Source organism: Stenella coeruleoalba (assembly GCF_951394435.1).
Source record: "Stenella coeruleoalba genome assembly, chromosome: 18".
NCBI classification, from domain to species: Eukaryota; Metazoa; Chordata; class Mammalia; order Artiodactyla; family Delphinidae; genus Stenella; species Stenella coeruleoalba.
The window spans coordinates 16,176,740-16,192,635 of NC_137164.1; the positions used below are offsets into that span (position 1 = coordinate 16,176,740).

Sequence of the window (15,896 nt, forward strand, 5' to 3'; positions counted from 1 at the left end):
ACCATGCGGAACTTGTAGGAGAATAAAAATACTGCACAATATCAAAGTTCTTCACTGCCATACAAGACAATGTAACCAATATTTTAAACAAAGGAATCAGATTTTCTCGTATATGTGAGCTTTGAATCTGTTCAATAGTTTCAAAAAAAGGCACAAGCTTTCTCTAAGTATGATGATATTTCTCAAAAAAGTTTTGGATCACCTTTTCTGAAACTTTCTTCCTTAAACTGCATTCTTTTGAGAACTCTCAATGTTGAAACACAGTGGTTAAGAACATGAACTTGGGAATCCAGTGCCGGGGTCTGATAGCTGGCTCAGCCTCTTACTACCTGAGGGACCCAGGGCAAGTTACTTTGCCTCTCTTTGCCTCAGTTTCCTTGCTTGTGAAACGAGCCTAAAACTAGTGCTTAGTTCTTAGCTTTGTGAAGATTAAATAAAACAGTCCTTGTAAAGTCTTCAGAACAATGCCCAGTGCAGCTCATGCAATTCATTGTTACCACTGTGGTTTTATTGTTTTGCAGTGATATTGAGAAAGAGCTAAGGCACATTTGAAGCCAAGTATGGTGGTTATGGTAGGTGATAAAACTGGGTAATATCACTTTTAGTAACTAAAGACAACAGTAAAAGCGAGGTATGACTATGAAAGACGACAGTGATTTGTTTTTTGTATGGCTATGAAGGCCAGTCCAGAAGAAATGCTACAAAAATATCCTGAGTTAAAAAAAAATACCCTTTACCAAAACCAGACAAGGATATCACAAGAAAATGACAGACCAGTGTCCTTTATGAATATAGACGTAAAAATCCTCAACAGAATACTAGCAAATTGAATCCAGCAACATATAAATCCCCCACGAGCAAGTGGGATTTATCCCAGAAATGCAAGGTGGGTTCAACATATGAAAATCAATCAAGGTAAAACACCATATTAATGAAATAATGGACAAGGGCCACGTGATCATTTCAAGAGATGCAGAAAAAGCATTTGACAAAATCTAGAATTCTTTCATAAAATCAAAAACCACTCAACAAACTTGGGATAGAAGGGAACTTCTTCAGCCTCAAAATGGGCATTTATAAAACTCCCACAGCTAGCATCATCCTTAACGGTGAAAGACTGAATGCTTTCCCCCTAGATCAGGAACAAGATAAGGATGTTCACCACTTCTATTTAACATTGTACTGAAGGATGTGCACGGCGCTTATGCAAGAAAAAGCAAGCAAATGCATCCAGAATCAGAAGAAAGAAGTAAAGGTCTATCTATTCACAGGTGACTTGGTCTTGTATATAGAAAATCCTAAGGAATACACACACACACACACACACACACACACACACAGAGAAAAAACTATTAGAACTAATAGGTGAGTTCATCTAAGTGGCAGGATACAAGATCAAGATACAAAAATCAGGCTGTGTTTCTTTATACTAGCAATGAACAATCTGAAAATGAAATCCCATTTAAAATAGCATCAAAAAGAAATAAAATACTTAGAAATAAATTTAATGAAAGAAGTGCAAGACTTGTACACTGAAAACTACAAAACATTGTTGGAAAAAACTAAAGAAAATCTAAATAAAATGAAACACATCTTGTGTTCATGGGTTAAAACTCCTAATGTTTTTATAAAGAAATTATTCCCCAAATTAATCTATAGATTCAACAAAATCCTTACCAAATTCTATCTGTTTATTTGGCAGAAACTGATAAGCTGATCCTAAAATTCATATGGAAATGCATGGGACCCAGAATAGCCAAAACAATCTTAAAAAAGAAAAACAAAGTTGAAGGACTCACACTTGCTGATTTCTAAACATATTAAAAAGCTATAGTAATCAGTCAAGAGTGTGTGTGGTACTGGCAAAAGTATAGATATTTGTGCCTATGGAATAAAATTGAAAGTCTAGAAATAAACCTATACACTTATGGCCAATTGATTTTGACAAGGGTGCCAAGAAAATTCAATGGGAAGAAAGAATACGCTTTTCGATAAATGGCTCTGAAACAACTGGAAAGCCACATGCAAAGGATGATGTTGGACCTCTACTTCATCCCATACCCAAAATTAATTCAAAATGGATCAAAGACCTAAATATAAGAGTGAAAACTAGAAAACTCTTAGAGAAAACATAGACACAGATCTATGTGACCTTGGTTAAGCAATGGTTTCTTAGGTATGACACCAAAAAAACCCACAAGAAACAACAACAAAAATAGATTAAACTTTATCAAAATAAAAACATTTGTGCTTCAAAGGACACCATTATGAAAGTGAAAAGACAACAACCCACAAAATGGGAGAAAATATTTACAAATCATGTATCCAATAAGGAGCTAGTATCTAGAATATAGAAAGAACTATTGTAACTCAACAATAAAAAGACACATAACCGATTTAAAAATGAACGAAGAATTCAAACAGATGTTTCTCCAAAAAAGATATATAAATGGCCAACAAGCACATGAAAACATTGTTGACATTAGTAGTCTTTAGGGAAATATAAATGAAAGTCAGACTGAGAGACCACTTCACATGCCATAATGGCTCTAATCAAAAAGACAGGGGATTCCCCCTACAGCTGTTGTCACACACAGTTGTGAGGTCACCCAGGCTGCAGTGACTTGCCCCCAGCCTGAGGAGGAGGCCAAAGCACAGAGGAGGGCATTGCTGAAGGGCAGAGGAGGTGAACGCATCCTGACTAATGTAACTAAGAATAACGACACAGTTCCTGAGTGCAAGCTTTATAACATCCCTACTTTTTAATCCACAATTTGGGAAGGCAGTCTTTGCCCTTTCCCTATCTCCCTTGCCTCCATAAAGAGGGGCCTTTAAAAAAATTATGGTAAAATGTACATTATATAAAATTTACCATTTTAACAATGTTAAGTGTATCATTCAGTGGTGTTAAGCACAATCACATTGTTGTCCAATCATCACCAGTATCCACTCCAGAACTTTCTCATCATCGCAAACTGAAACTCTGTACCCATTAAACATGAAGAGGGTCTTAGGGAAAAAAAGGACAATAGCAAGTGTTGACAAGAATATGGAGAACCTGGAACCCTCATACATTGCTAGTGGGAGTGTAAAATGGTGCAGCTACTTAGAAAACTGTCTAGTAGTTCCTCAAACTGTAAAGTGTAGAGCTAACACATGACCCGGTAATTCCATTCCTAGGGTATATACCCAAAATAATTGAAAATCTATGGCCACAAAAACGTGCACAAATGTTTGTGGCAGCCAAAAAACAGAAACAAGCCAAAAAGTGTCTTGGCACCTAAATGTCTATACGTGGATGAATGAATAAATAAAATGTAGTATATCCACACAATGAAATATTACTTGGCCATAAAATAGAATGAAGTACTGCGGCTTCCCTGGTGGCGCAGTGGTTGGGAGTCCGCCTGCCGATGCAGGGGACACGGGTTCGTGCCCCGGTTCGGGAAGATCCCACATGCCGCGGAGCGGCTGGGCCTGTGAGCCATGGCCGCTGAGCCTGCGCGTCTGGAGCCTGTGCTCCGCAACAGGAGAGGCCACAACGGTGAGAGGCCCTCGTACCACAAAAAAAAAAAAAAAAAAAAAAGAAATTTCTTAAGGGCTTCCCTGGTGGCGCAGTGGTGAATCTGCCTGCCAATGCAGGGGACACGGGTTCGAGCCCTGGTCTGGGAAGATCCCACATGCCGCGGAACAACTAAGCCCGTGCACCACAGCTACTGAGCCTGCGCGTCTGGAGCCTGTGCTCCGCAACAAGAGAGGCCGCGACAGTGAGAGGCCCGCGCACCACAATGAAGAGTGGACCCCCCTCGCCGCAACTAGAGAAAGCCCTCGCACAGAAAAGAAGACCCAACGCAGCCCAAAATAAATAAATAAATAAATTTATAAAAAAAAAAAAAAAGAATGAAGTACTGACACAGGCTACAAGAATGAACCTTGAAGACATTATGCCAAGTGAAAAAAGCCAGACACGAAAGGCCATGTATTGCAAAATTTCATTTACATGAAATGTCCAGAAAAGACAAATCCACAGAGAGAGAAAGTAGATTGCCTAGGGCTGGGGCGAGGGGGATGCGAGTGACTGCTAAAGGGTGTGGAGTCTCTTTTTGAGGTGATGACGATGTTCTGGAATTAGATAGTGGTGATGGTTGCGCAACTTTGCAAATATACTAACAACCTCTGCATTGTACACTTTAATTGTAAATCCGTTTAAAAGAATGGGTTTTATGGTATGTGAATGATCTCTCAATTTAAAAAGGAAGAAAGAAAACACCCTCAGAAAAGCACAAAATGCCCATGACGATGAGCAGCAGCTCCTTGAAGGAAGGGCAAGCTCATTTGGGATATATGATATCTGGTGGGTTTAAGAAAATGCACACATCATGTCTAACATAAGAAAAAAATGCTCATTGTTTGGCTTCCCACTTTGTTGACCTAAAAACCAAGTGTTTTACTCATTAAACAAATATATATTTGACATAATTAGTCTTTCTGGTGGGTTTTCTTGATAATTCTTTTGGTATGATGATGTTCCTAATGAAGACTGACAGTCCTTATATATTCCATTTTATTTCTTTATAAATAAAAGTTTACTTTGGAAGGTAGATATCATCATTCATCCAGAGTCTACTGAAGCACTGCTTGGTGGTGTTTAACCGGAAGGCTCACGTCATTGCCATACAATTTTTGCCTGGCTACCCACAGAGTGCCCTAGTTTTTGCTCTTGCTAAGTAAAATATGCAGGCTGACTTTAGAGCAGGTCATACTAAGTGATGAATCAATGATTTGTGGAACTAGAGGAAAATTCTTGCCCAAAAGCTGACTTGCGTCTACCATGGTCCAAAGTTTCGTACCCAACTCTAGACCTAAAATAGCTTTTACTTCTTTCTTTATTCCCTAAAGGGCTTAAAGCTAGTTTTTTAAAACTTGGTTAGTTTTGCTTGTGAAATAGCCCTAAAAGGGAAGGGGAGTTTTATTTCCCTAAAATCTTCTATCCTTCTCAGACAGCAGGCAGTCTTAGGGAGATTATTATTATTTTTTTTAATCTGGATGAGGTCAAGTGTGAAGCAATACTTGGGTTACTATGACCTCTGCCTTCCTGTCCCTTCTCTGTCCTCCAAAGTTTTTTAGGATCATTCCTCAAGGGTTTGCAAGTTCTAAAGGCAGATTCAGCACCAGTGAAGAGTTCGCAGTGGAGCTAGGCACCTCCCTGGGGCCTCTTCCTTATACCAGCTGCTCCAGGACAAGGCCAGCCATCTGCCTCATACGCTCAAAAAGACTGTAGCAAATTCCTGCACCTGGCTGCATTTTCTCTCCACTTTTAGCCTTGAACGCTCTTCCTCCTTTGCTGAGCTTCTCTCAAACATAACAGAAAGATCAGGGCTGCTTCTGCTCCATGCCAGAGAGATCTGTTGAAATAGCCAGTCTTTGGACTTTGATTTGGGGTCTAAATATTTCGCTTGGAGAGATAGGCTTTGTCTTAGAGTTCAGTTCACCTTCTGCCCTCGCTATGCCGGATCCCACTTTAGACCTTGGCCCTTCACTCACTGGGTCTCTGTGTGTTTTTGTTCCAGTGCCTGGACTTATTTTTAACTCCTCGAGGGACCACTGCCAAGGCCTCTGGCTCAGCGCTGCTGACAGCCTGGTCAGTGGAGGAGCCCAAGGCGGCCAGTGGGAAGGCACACGAAGAATCCACATGCTTCAAATGAGCCCTCGGATACTTTTCTTGCTTGATGCTGGTGTACAAATTAATTACGCATTTACTCTGATTTCAAATGTACCGGAGAAGCTTATCACTTAAAGATGTTCGTTGAGGAATCCTTTGTAAAGTAATGAGGTTTGCAAATAGGTTTTGTTTGGCAGAAGCAAAATCCAGCACCATCATTTAACTTTTTGACCTCTTGGGGTTTTGTATTGGTACCCATTGGGTTTTCTTAAAGAAAGGCTCACCTTTATTTAGAAAGAATAAACCTTTCAGCACAAGGACTTAAAGTCTTGAATTCGTATGCTTTAATTTGCCTTCAGATCAGAATTATATCTGTATTTGCTCAACTGCATAAGCGATCTTGCCTCTTTGGTTTTGAAAATGATGTTTGTATACTCTTAGGATGTGATAAGATTTAGGGCACATGCCTCCAAGGTGACTGTACAGACCCTCGAGTCAGGCCGCCTGGGTTCCAGGTCCGGCTGACTGAAGCAGGCTGCAGAGCCCCCCGTCACGACAACGCAGCTGCTCACCTGGGCAGGAGCACGTCCATCCTGGCTCTCTTCAGGCTGGAGGTCCAGATGTGGAGGATGCTGGCTGTGAGGTGAGGCTCAATGTGGCTCAGTGGCGTGTCTCTGTCTCTCGGCAGCAACAGGAGGAGACTGGCCACATTTCCCAGGTATGGCAGCTCGAGCACCCCTACCTGATGGCCCGCGGGGTCCTGGAACTGGCCTGGGGATTCAGCGGATGGGGGGTTAGTTCTGTCCCAGGAGCCCAGGGAACCTAACAGTGCCAGACCCTGGGAAGGGCCAGCTCACAGAAGTGGAAACAATGCATTTTATTAACAAACACAGTGTCCACCTCTGCCTCAGGGAGCAGTTTGAGGCCGAAGACTGTGGGTAGCTGTGGCCATCTTTTCTACTCCTAAGACCTAGAACATCTCTAAGATATTCTCATGGGGCTTGAGCCCCAGGGCCGGCAGCGGCTGGGCAGGGTGGGGAGGATGGCACACGGGAGAGCCTGTCTTAAAGGGGCAGCCAGTCCAATCCTGGCTTGTTGTTGCCATGTCAGGACCCAGGCTCTTTGTGCCAGATTTTCCTATCTTTCGACAAAAGCGCTAAACCCAGATGTCACGGGAAATTTCTCAATTTCGAAAGCACTGCCCAGGCCTAACGAAACAGGAGTCCAGGCTGGATCTGACTTGATGTAATTTGTACCCTGTAGGTCTCAGGATGGACAGCTGGGAGCTTGTGGGCAATGGCAATGGCTGGCTGAGGACAAGTCCAGGCCGTTGGGCAGAGCCTGATTTCAGAAGCGTGTGATGGGATGGTGGCAGCAGACCCAGATGGCCAGAGATCAGAAGACTCGGCAAGGGTTGCTGGTGAATGCAGAGACAGTGGCCAGACTCAGTGACAGGGCAAGATGGGCAAGTAACATGCAGCATCCAGCTGGGCTGGGGGGACCTGGCAGTCTGTGGCAGCCCCGGTCTTGGGTGGAGCTCCAGGCCTGATCCCTTCCCTGGGAGGACGGGGAGGCCTGGGCCTTAATGTCAGGGGACAGCAAGTTTTCTAAACACCAAAGTTCCTAAAACACTGATTCAAGTCTCACTGGCTTAATTAGTGAATAACAACATAATTAGTCCCACAAGCCGGAGGGAGCTGAGCCTGCAGACCAGGGTTTGGCGGGGTGCAGGGGAGAGGAGGTGTGTAGGGAGCAGGGCAGTGGGGGATGGGCAGCGGGGTCCCTCCCTCCCTGGCCTCGTTGGGGCCCCACCGGAGCATCCACAGCACTCTCTAGTCTGCTGGGATGGGGGGCAGCCTGGCGTACCTCCACTGCGAGGGGGATGAGTGACAGTGGGCAGGGTAGGCAGGCAGAGAACCCTGGTATTTCAGGCCAGTGGCACTTTCGGGTGGACATGCTCTCCAGAACCTTCTAGACTGGACTCTCAACCTTCCATCCTTTCTCAGCACCGAACACTGAGGCCGGTGTTCATTTTACGGGAGTGACTGCCAGGGGAAGGGATTTGCCCAGACATTCTTGGTTTCACAACTAAGTCCCCCCTTTACTCAGCGCGGAAGGAAAGGCCAGGCATGAAATCTGGTTTCTCTTCCCCGTGTGTCCCCTCACTATCCTGACAGTCTCCGGCTCCCTGGTCTGTCCTTCCTCCGTGGGCCCCACACAGCTGAGGGTATCGCAGTGATGCTCAGTCCTATCCTTTCAGAGCGAAGCCCTGGCCTCCCCTCCTGCCCTCACGGCTCCCTCCCGGGCTCTCGCGGCTCACCGTAGTTGACCTCGGCCGTTTGGTACATCATGGGGACCTGGAGGACGACGTCCTGGGCACAGGTGAAAGGCAGGAGCTGAGTGTCCAAGAAGGAGAATCGGTGCCGCCAGGCACTCTGGAAGGACACGGTGCTCACCAGCACCAGCTGTGCGGACTCCACGCCGCCGCCGCCTTGCTCCCAGGTGGAGCCCCCGGGACGCTCACCTGCAAGCAGAGAGCGGAGCACCGCTGCGATGCTGACGCCTGCGTGCACACCCTCCCGGATGCTGACGCCTGCGTGCACACCCTCCCGGGTGCTGACGCATCCCCGAAATTGGGTTCGTAGCTTGCTTTTCAGTACTTAGTTGTGGAACTGTAGTGTTTGTAACGAGCTGTGGTTGGAGACCATGCTTTAATTTTTTTCCGAACAGCTTGGGATGCCCTGGCTTGTTCCAGCTGTGTTCCGGCTGGGACCGTTTCCCAGGAAGCGCGAGGCCTGCGCAGCTCAGACAGCCCCCTGGGAGGGACTGGGCGCTGTGATGGGAGACGCTGCACAGTGTCGCCTCTACCCCCCACCCCCATGGCCCCAAATGCTGCTGGGCCTCATGCCTGGCAGAGCCTTTGTTTACACAACAACGTCCAGGGCATGGGCTTGAAATTCCGGAGCGGGCTGGCCACTCGTCAAGCGGCCACGTTGCTCCAGCTCGTTATTCGTTTACTAAACACACACTTTGCGCTAGGCTCTGTTTTCGGTGCTTAGCAAACGCTCCCCAACTCCCCCTGCCAGCTCTATTGTTATGCCCAGTTTTAAAGATGGGGCACCACGACTCAGATAGTCTTTCCAAGGTCTCATACTTGTGAGCTACAAAGTCACCATCCGCCCAGTTACCCAAGACAGAGACCTTGGATTTGAACCCAAGCAGCCTGGCCCCGGTCTCGGGGCACCAACTACCCGTCTTTCTTGGAGGACCATCCATTCCCCGGCGCCGCACCGACCCCTGCCCGCGGGGTTGATAGCAGCAAACCGTGGCCTTGTGTCTCCCGGAAGCACAACAGCTGCAACAGGGAGTTAAACGTTTTTAAGTAAATTGAAAGACATTGTGAAACGTTGGAGAAAACTGAAAGAGAGGAAACCTCCTCATCAATAAAGATCCTAACGTCTGCATTTTAATCTGCACTGCTGCCGGCAAACATATTGTTCTCAATTCGTAAAGGACGTATTCCCTGTTCTGTCTTTTAAACGCTGGGTCTTCAACGCTCTCCCTATTTCTGTGTAACCTTTGTAATCATCAAGGATGCTGGAGCCAGACTGCCTGGGTTAGAATCCTGGCTCTGCGGGTGCAGGGCAGGAGGCACAATTCTCTGTGCCTCAGTTTCTCCGTTTGTAAAATGGGGACAATAATAGCACTTAGATCTTAGGATTACTGTGAGGGGGAACTGAGCTAATAGGCACGGAGCACTTGGAAGGGTGCTAGCTAAATAAACCGAGCACTCAGTAGATGTTGATGATGTTCATCACCTTTGATGGTAATTCCAGCTGCATGATATGTAGGTGCTATTGAATCATCCCTAATTGCTGGACAGGTAGGTTATTTATCAGTCTTTTTCTTTGATAATACTGGGCTAAACGTCTTATTACATACAAGTATTTCCTTAAGCTAAATTCCCAAGATACCACTTTTGGGGCTCCTACTGCATCGTGCTATGAAGGGAGTTAGCTGTCGATGAGAACAGAGCTCAGTGGGAACACACCTGGGGGGCATTGCATGGAACAAAGCCTGCAGGGCTCGGCTGGGGGTGGGAGGCTCTGAAGAGCGCCCTTCTGGGTGTGCCTGCGTTTGTGCCTGTGTCTCTGGGGGTGGGGGAGGGGCAGAATGGGACCAAAAGTGAGCCTTGCTTCACTCAAGGGTAGGATCTTCCAACAGGAGAAGCTTCTGCTGCAATTGAGGGTGGCCTGAGTACCTGTCGCCTGGCTTCTGATGAGTAACGGGGGAGACCTGTCTCTTCAGCCCTCCGCCTTTAGCCTCATCAAGGTGGACGGTTTTCCTTTACCTGTGGTCTGCCTGGGGGCCCATCCGTTGGCCAGGATGGTGGTACCATTGGGCTCCCTGAGGTTGGCTGCCTCCAGGCTGCTGTTGGCCCACCGGGAGACCTGCTCCACGAAGCAGGGGGCGAGTGGCATCCCCGTGTGCACGTAGAGGGTGCAGGTCAGCTCCAGCTTGGCGCCAGGGCCGGCGCTGGGTAGCGCAGCATAAACAGCTCGAAGCCACTCTCTGACCCTTGGGTCTGCAAAAAAGATGTTGGGATCAATCAAAATGGTGAGTGTAAGAGAGGAGTTAGCCCCAGCTCTGCTTGCACGTTGCATGGGAATGGGACCCCAGAGGCTCCACTCTTATTTCCCACAGTTCATCCACCATAGACAGTCAAATTGGTAAAGTCATAGCTAAGTTGCTCAGGAATTAGCCTGGATCCACAGATTAAAAGTTGAGGGGGAAGAGGGCTTCTCTGGTGGCTCAGTGGTTGAGAGTCCGCCTGCCGATGCAGGGGACATGGGTTCGTGCCCCGGTCTGGGAGGATCCCACATGCCGCGGAGCGGCTGGCTGGTGAGCCATGCATGGCCGCTGAGCCTGCGCGTCCGGAGCCTGTGCTCCGCAGCGGGAGAGGCCACAACAGTGAGAGGCCAGCGTACCGCAAAAAAAAAAAAAAAAAAAAAAAAAAAATAGTTGAGGGGGAAGAAACCATGCTAGATTTGAAAGAAATCAGCCTGGGATTAAGTCAGATAGAAAAACACTACCAACCTCTCAGAGACTATGCTTCCTAAACACCTTGAGTCAGAAATGTAGCCCAATGCTACATTCCCTCATCCCCCTGAGCCCCAGCAGACAGCCCGTTATTATTCATGTCAGCGAGAACCTGCAAGAATGTTGAGGAAATAATAGGCATTTGAGAGAGTCGATGGTTTCCACCTTCCTGAGGGCAGCTGGGCTTCTGGTTATTCACTACTTACACAGGAGATTGCCTCCTTCTCTCCATAGTCAATAGTAGATTTCTTTTTCATGCTATTGTTCACAACTGCGGGTCTCTTCCCCCCAGCCCTGGGCATCTGGAGCTGGAGCTAGGCCTCTCACCTGCTGCTGAGTCAGGACACAGTTGAGTACCTTCCTGAGACGTGCAGGCTGGGCTTTTCCAGCAGTCAGGACCCCTTCCCAGGCAGGCTGCCTCTGGAACACGGCCCTTCCCTTGTCCTCCTGGCCTCCCCTTCGTCTTAGGCATGGCCCAGTGGCTGCCCACAAGTCTCCCCCGTGACACCCAGGCTTTGCGCCCTATTCCTGCCCCACCCTGCCCCTACTGGCTCTCCCAGGGCGCCGGGTAGAGTGACTCTCTGTCTTGGCTTGGGGGTCCGTCCACACTGTGTCCCATCCTTCACGTCACAGAGGCCAGGCCAAGAGGCAGCAGCAGACCCCCTACCCCTGACGTGCCGGCCAGAGTCCTTCTGGGGACACAGAATATACGCCGCCCAGGGTCCCCAGCCACCAGGCTGCAGAATGGGGTCGTGGGCAGATTCTGCTCCACAGAACTTTCACTACCACAGCTGCTTCTTGGAGTCGACAACTGTGCTGCTCCTCAAGTGCTTGCTTTTTCTTTTAATGAGAAAAGCCATGAATGAAAAAAAATTCCCATCAGGTTCTCCTCTACTGAGGAAGGTCATAAGTACTTATGCGATCATGTCCCTGTAGAATGTAGACTGTCTGCAGGGGAGAACGGAGACATTTCTGTGGTTCTCAGTGTCACGTGACCTCAGGGGATGGTCACAGAGTTCTCTGTCCTCTCACCCTCTCTGGCCCAGAGGACCAGCTGTCCTTCTAGCCAGGCACTTCCAATTAGCAGAGTCAAGAGGCTTGAGAAATCTTGTCTCCACCTGAGCCTGCTTTGTCCCTACCATTAGCACATTGGAAGTGCTTTTCTAGATGCTGCCGGAATGAACAGACAGCGTCAGAATAAAAGATACTGAAGGTTGACAGTGTTCACACTCTGTTAAATGCTCTACATGCATGATCATGGTTAACCCTTTCTACAACCCTGTGAATTAAGTGCAATTATGATCCCATGTATAGATGAGGGAGCCGGGGCTCAGGCAAATTAATAAACTTGCTCAGTGTAACCCGGCGTCACCCCCCAACTCCCACCCTCTGGTGAAGGACAGGTGGGCTGGGAACAGTCTGCTCCTCTGCTCGGGAGAGCCTCACGAAGCCTCCTGTTTTGCTGCGTTTCCTAGGTCTTGTCTGTAATGGGGCAAAAGGGACTGACGTGAGTGGTGACAAACGGCTCCCCCCTCCGCCCCAGCCCTTGAAACTGCTGTCTCAATTCCTGTCTCCTCTGCCTCCCCTCCTACAAAGCTGTCCTTCCTGCTGGAGGGGCTGGGTGGCTCTAACAGAATGGTGAGTGAGAAGGAGGGAAACCAGGGGGCTGCAGTAGATCAGGAATGCAGTGGGGAGGGTGGAGGGTCTGAAGGGAGGGTCCCTGGGATGGCGCAGAGTGGCAGGAAAGTGCTAGAAGAAATGGTATTTTCCTGAGTCCCGCTGCAGACCAGCCTTTTAACTCATTTGAGACACCAGCTTGGAAAGAGCCTTCCTTCTCAATACATTAGCTGAACTGAACGTCTTGAATGTGACGCTGAATCCAGGGGCAGGGGGAGGGGTTCTGGATTGTAAGATTAATGTATATAAAATTCTCAGTTGGCAGTTTGTAATGCTGATTAAAGAGGGTTAAGTTTCGGATGATGTGCAAAGGGTTTGGTTGAGCTGAGAGAGTGATGAAGATGAGTCTGGTGAAAAATCAAGAAGGTAAGGTGCTTAGATATGTTTCTGCAACTGCTCAGTGGTTGACAGTGGGGCTAAAGGGTTGAGGAAAGAACATAGGACTGGAGTCAGAAAATCTGGAACTGGAATCCACTTGCCTGTTGGGTGAGCTGAGTCTTACCAAATCATTAACCACTTGTCTCATTTGTAAAATGGGGACTTTAGGAGGCCTAGTGATCGCATGTGATTTCTCTAAGGACCAAATGACATAACAACTGTAAAAGTGAGTCCATGTGCATCATCAAACAAGATTCTTTCCCAGGGGCCAGGCTACCTCCATCTCTGAGGCCTCTGTTGCCAGCATCATTCTTGTGATGAATAGAAAGCTGTAAAGCGTTCTTTATTAATTTACCTGGAAAAGCAATGGGAATTCCTCGAACTTGGACCATTGGGAAATCGTGTGTTTCATGCGGCGAAAACAAAGGTATTTTGGGGGGATATCACTGGTGCCTGTTCTGAAACTCGTGCTGTGCTTTAGCACCAGCAGGTGGGGATCCTGGCAAAGCTGCTGGTGGTCACCTGTTGGCTGGATGTCAGTGAGAAGACAGGGCCCATGGGTCCCACTGTGAGCTTGGATGGATCTCTATTGATCAGACGGGAGCAATGCCTCAAGCCTCTGGACTGTGGGTTCATGTTCCCGGTCTGCACCCACTTGTAAGAGAAAGGCTGGGCCAGGGCAGGGGTGGTGGGCAGTGGCGGGTTGTTTTTCAGTCAGCACGCAGCTGATTCTCTGAGCAATTTTGTGGCAAAAAAAATCCAGGGTATTCTATTAACTAGAGCTCTGTAAGCAGCACATTCCTGTTTGGAATAATTAACCATGGCTCCATAAGATAATGAAGCCATTTATGAGTAAGAAAAAAAAAGGTGGGATTATGTTCCACAGAGTCTGACCATTAAGCAATTCTGGAAGTTTGGTAATTCTTGAATGGGCTCTATGGAAACCCTGTTAATCATCATATTTGGTTAACCAGGTACCATGGTTGTCCCTGTAAACAAAGAATTGACTGTCATCAGTTCTCTTTCTCTGCAGGGTAACTGCACTTGCATTTCTCACTTTCCCCATAACCCTGACTTCTGGGAGAATCTGTTTCAAGGCTGAAATGCCCGCCCCTCTTTCAGATTCCTATTTATTCTTCATAACCTAACTCAGGTGTCATGTTTTCTGGGGAGCCTTCCTGATCTGCCCGTGGAATACATCATTCCCTCCCCTGTACTGACTTATTTCAAATGAGTACACTCACCGCCTTGTGTTAGAATGTGTTTCTATGCGCATCGTTCCTATGAGACTGAGCTTTTGTGTTCAGCGGTTTCCTTACATACCTGGCTGCTAAATTCCTGGCATAATACCAGCCCACGCGGCAGGAGCTCAAAAGCACCTGATGGATTGTGTTGCTCTGAATCTAATGTGGCTATCCAAGAGTGACTCCATGGATACGCGCATTTCCGTGATATACTTGCTGAAGAAAATTCAGCTTGATAATTTATGTTTGTCTTCACTTACCCCAGAGAGAAAACACATTTGTCTGTTGGCCAGCAGGCCCACAAGAATTGTTTTGGCAAAGGACAGGGTGCGGATGGAGGGGGACAGGACGCACAGCTGGTGCCTTGTGGCCCGATGTTTGAAGGGCTCACCTCTACTTGCCAACTCAAGATTCCAACTCAAAGGAAGCTCTTGCCATGACTGTCTTGGTATTAGTTCCTGCGCTTTCTAAAAAGTATTAATTTATACAATTGTAGCTCCCATCCTTTTTTACTGGCATCTTATTCTAAGACAGGAAAAAGCTGTGTGCACGAGTGTCTCTGTTTGTATGGAGTTGGGAGGTTGGGACCAAGGCCAGGCTTTGCCAGGCCCTGAGTGCGGGCCAGGCGTGGCTGACCTGGCATTCATGAGGCTCTTGCCGCCACTGACAGAGCTGTTCTGAAGCCCATAATCATAGAATTATGTTAGTAGGTATGGCCCTGCCTTGAAGTCACAGATTTATGAAAGCAGTTTGGTCAATAGCGCGAGCTCTGAAGCCAGACAGCCTGGGTTTGAGTCCCAACTCTGCTGCTTCCTAGCTGTGTGACCTTGGGCAAGTTGCTTGTACTCTCTGTGCCTAACTAGGCTCATCTCTAAAATAGGTTTGATGAGATAATTACCTACCTCAATAGGGTTGTTGGGACAATGAATTAAATTATATTTGTAAAGTGCTTCAAGCACATCCTGACACCTAGTAAGCACTATGAAAGGGCTTGTGAAATGCAACTGAGAAATTGCCACCAAACCTAGAGTAGAGGGAAGCTTAAACATCATCTGGAGTAACGATGCAGAGTTTGAGTGCCTTCTGCTGCGCACTTGCCCGTGGGCAACCTTCTCTGCCTGCCCCCTGGGGGCAGCCTGAATGGGAGGAGGGTAAGTGTGAGCAGGGCAGTGGGCGTGGGCGGCAGAGTAGGGGGAGCAGCGGCCCGCTTACCGTGGACGGTGTACCCCAGGGCCTGGACCAGCTGCCTCCGGGTGTTCCCCTGGGCTCCGAACTGCAGGAGCTCCAGAGGGATGAACGCGCCGGCGGGGGAGAGGACCAGGTTGGTTCGGTTGCCGTCCGTGGCCACGATCCGGTAGAGGCGAAGCGCGAGCTCCGTCCTCAGCAACGTCAGGTCCTCAGGGAGGTCGCTGGCTCCTCCAGGGGGGCAGGCATGAAGGAGGAAGAGAGCGAGCAGGACAGACCTCATGGTTCCTGCAGTGGAGGGAAGAGATGCAAGTGAGGCAAGAGCCGGTCCATCCTGCAGAGAAGCAGGCATCGGGCGCTGGGACAGGCTGGGGGTGATGATCACTTAGCTGGCTTGTTACCCACCCCTGTCCACTCGCACCGGATGCTTCACTGTATCCTGTTGTGTCTGCATTGGAAATACTGAGAAACCAAACTGTGAGTTGGAAAGCCTGGATTTTAGGCCTGCTCTGTCACTTACTACATGTGTGACCTTGGGTGAAGCTCTGGTCAGACCAGAAGCAAACCATTATGTTGGAAAATAAATGTAAGAAGTACATCCTACTCAGTTTTCTTGGTACTTAGCTAGCTTATAGGTGGGCCATGTCTAT

General features: G+C 47.9%; 1 protein-coding gene across 1 annotated transcript in view; it reads right to left on the reverse strand.

Annotated features, from left to right (window-relative positions):
• The window catches only part of SERPINE3 (serpin family E member 3), a gene marked incomplete at its 5' end in the record, with an annotated part of 30,337 nt that extends 14,739 nt beyond the window's left edge, over positions 1-15,598 (reverse strand). The window contains 4 exons of the mRNA XM_079903340.1: positions 6,235-6,433; positions 7,983-8,186; positions 10,014-10,247; positions 15,274-15,598. Of these exons, the coding sequence (XP_079759466.1) occupies positions 6,235-6,433; positions 7,983-8,186; positions 10,014-10,247; positions 15,274-15,598 (962 nt within the window). The remainder of the gene's footprint in view (positions 1-6,234; positions 6,434-7,982; positions 8,187-10,013; positions 10,248-15,273) is intronic.
• Positions 15,599-15,896: the final 298 nt, after the last annotated feature.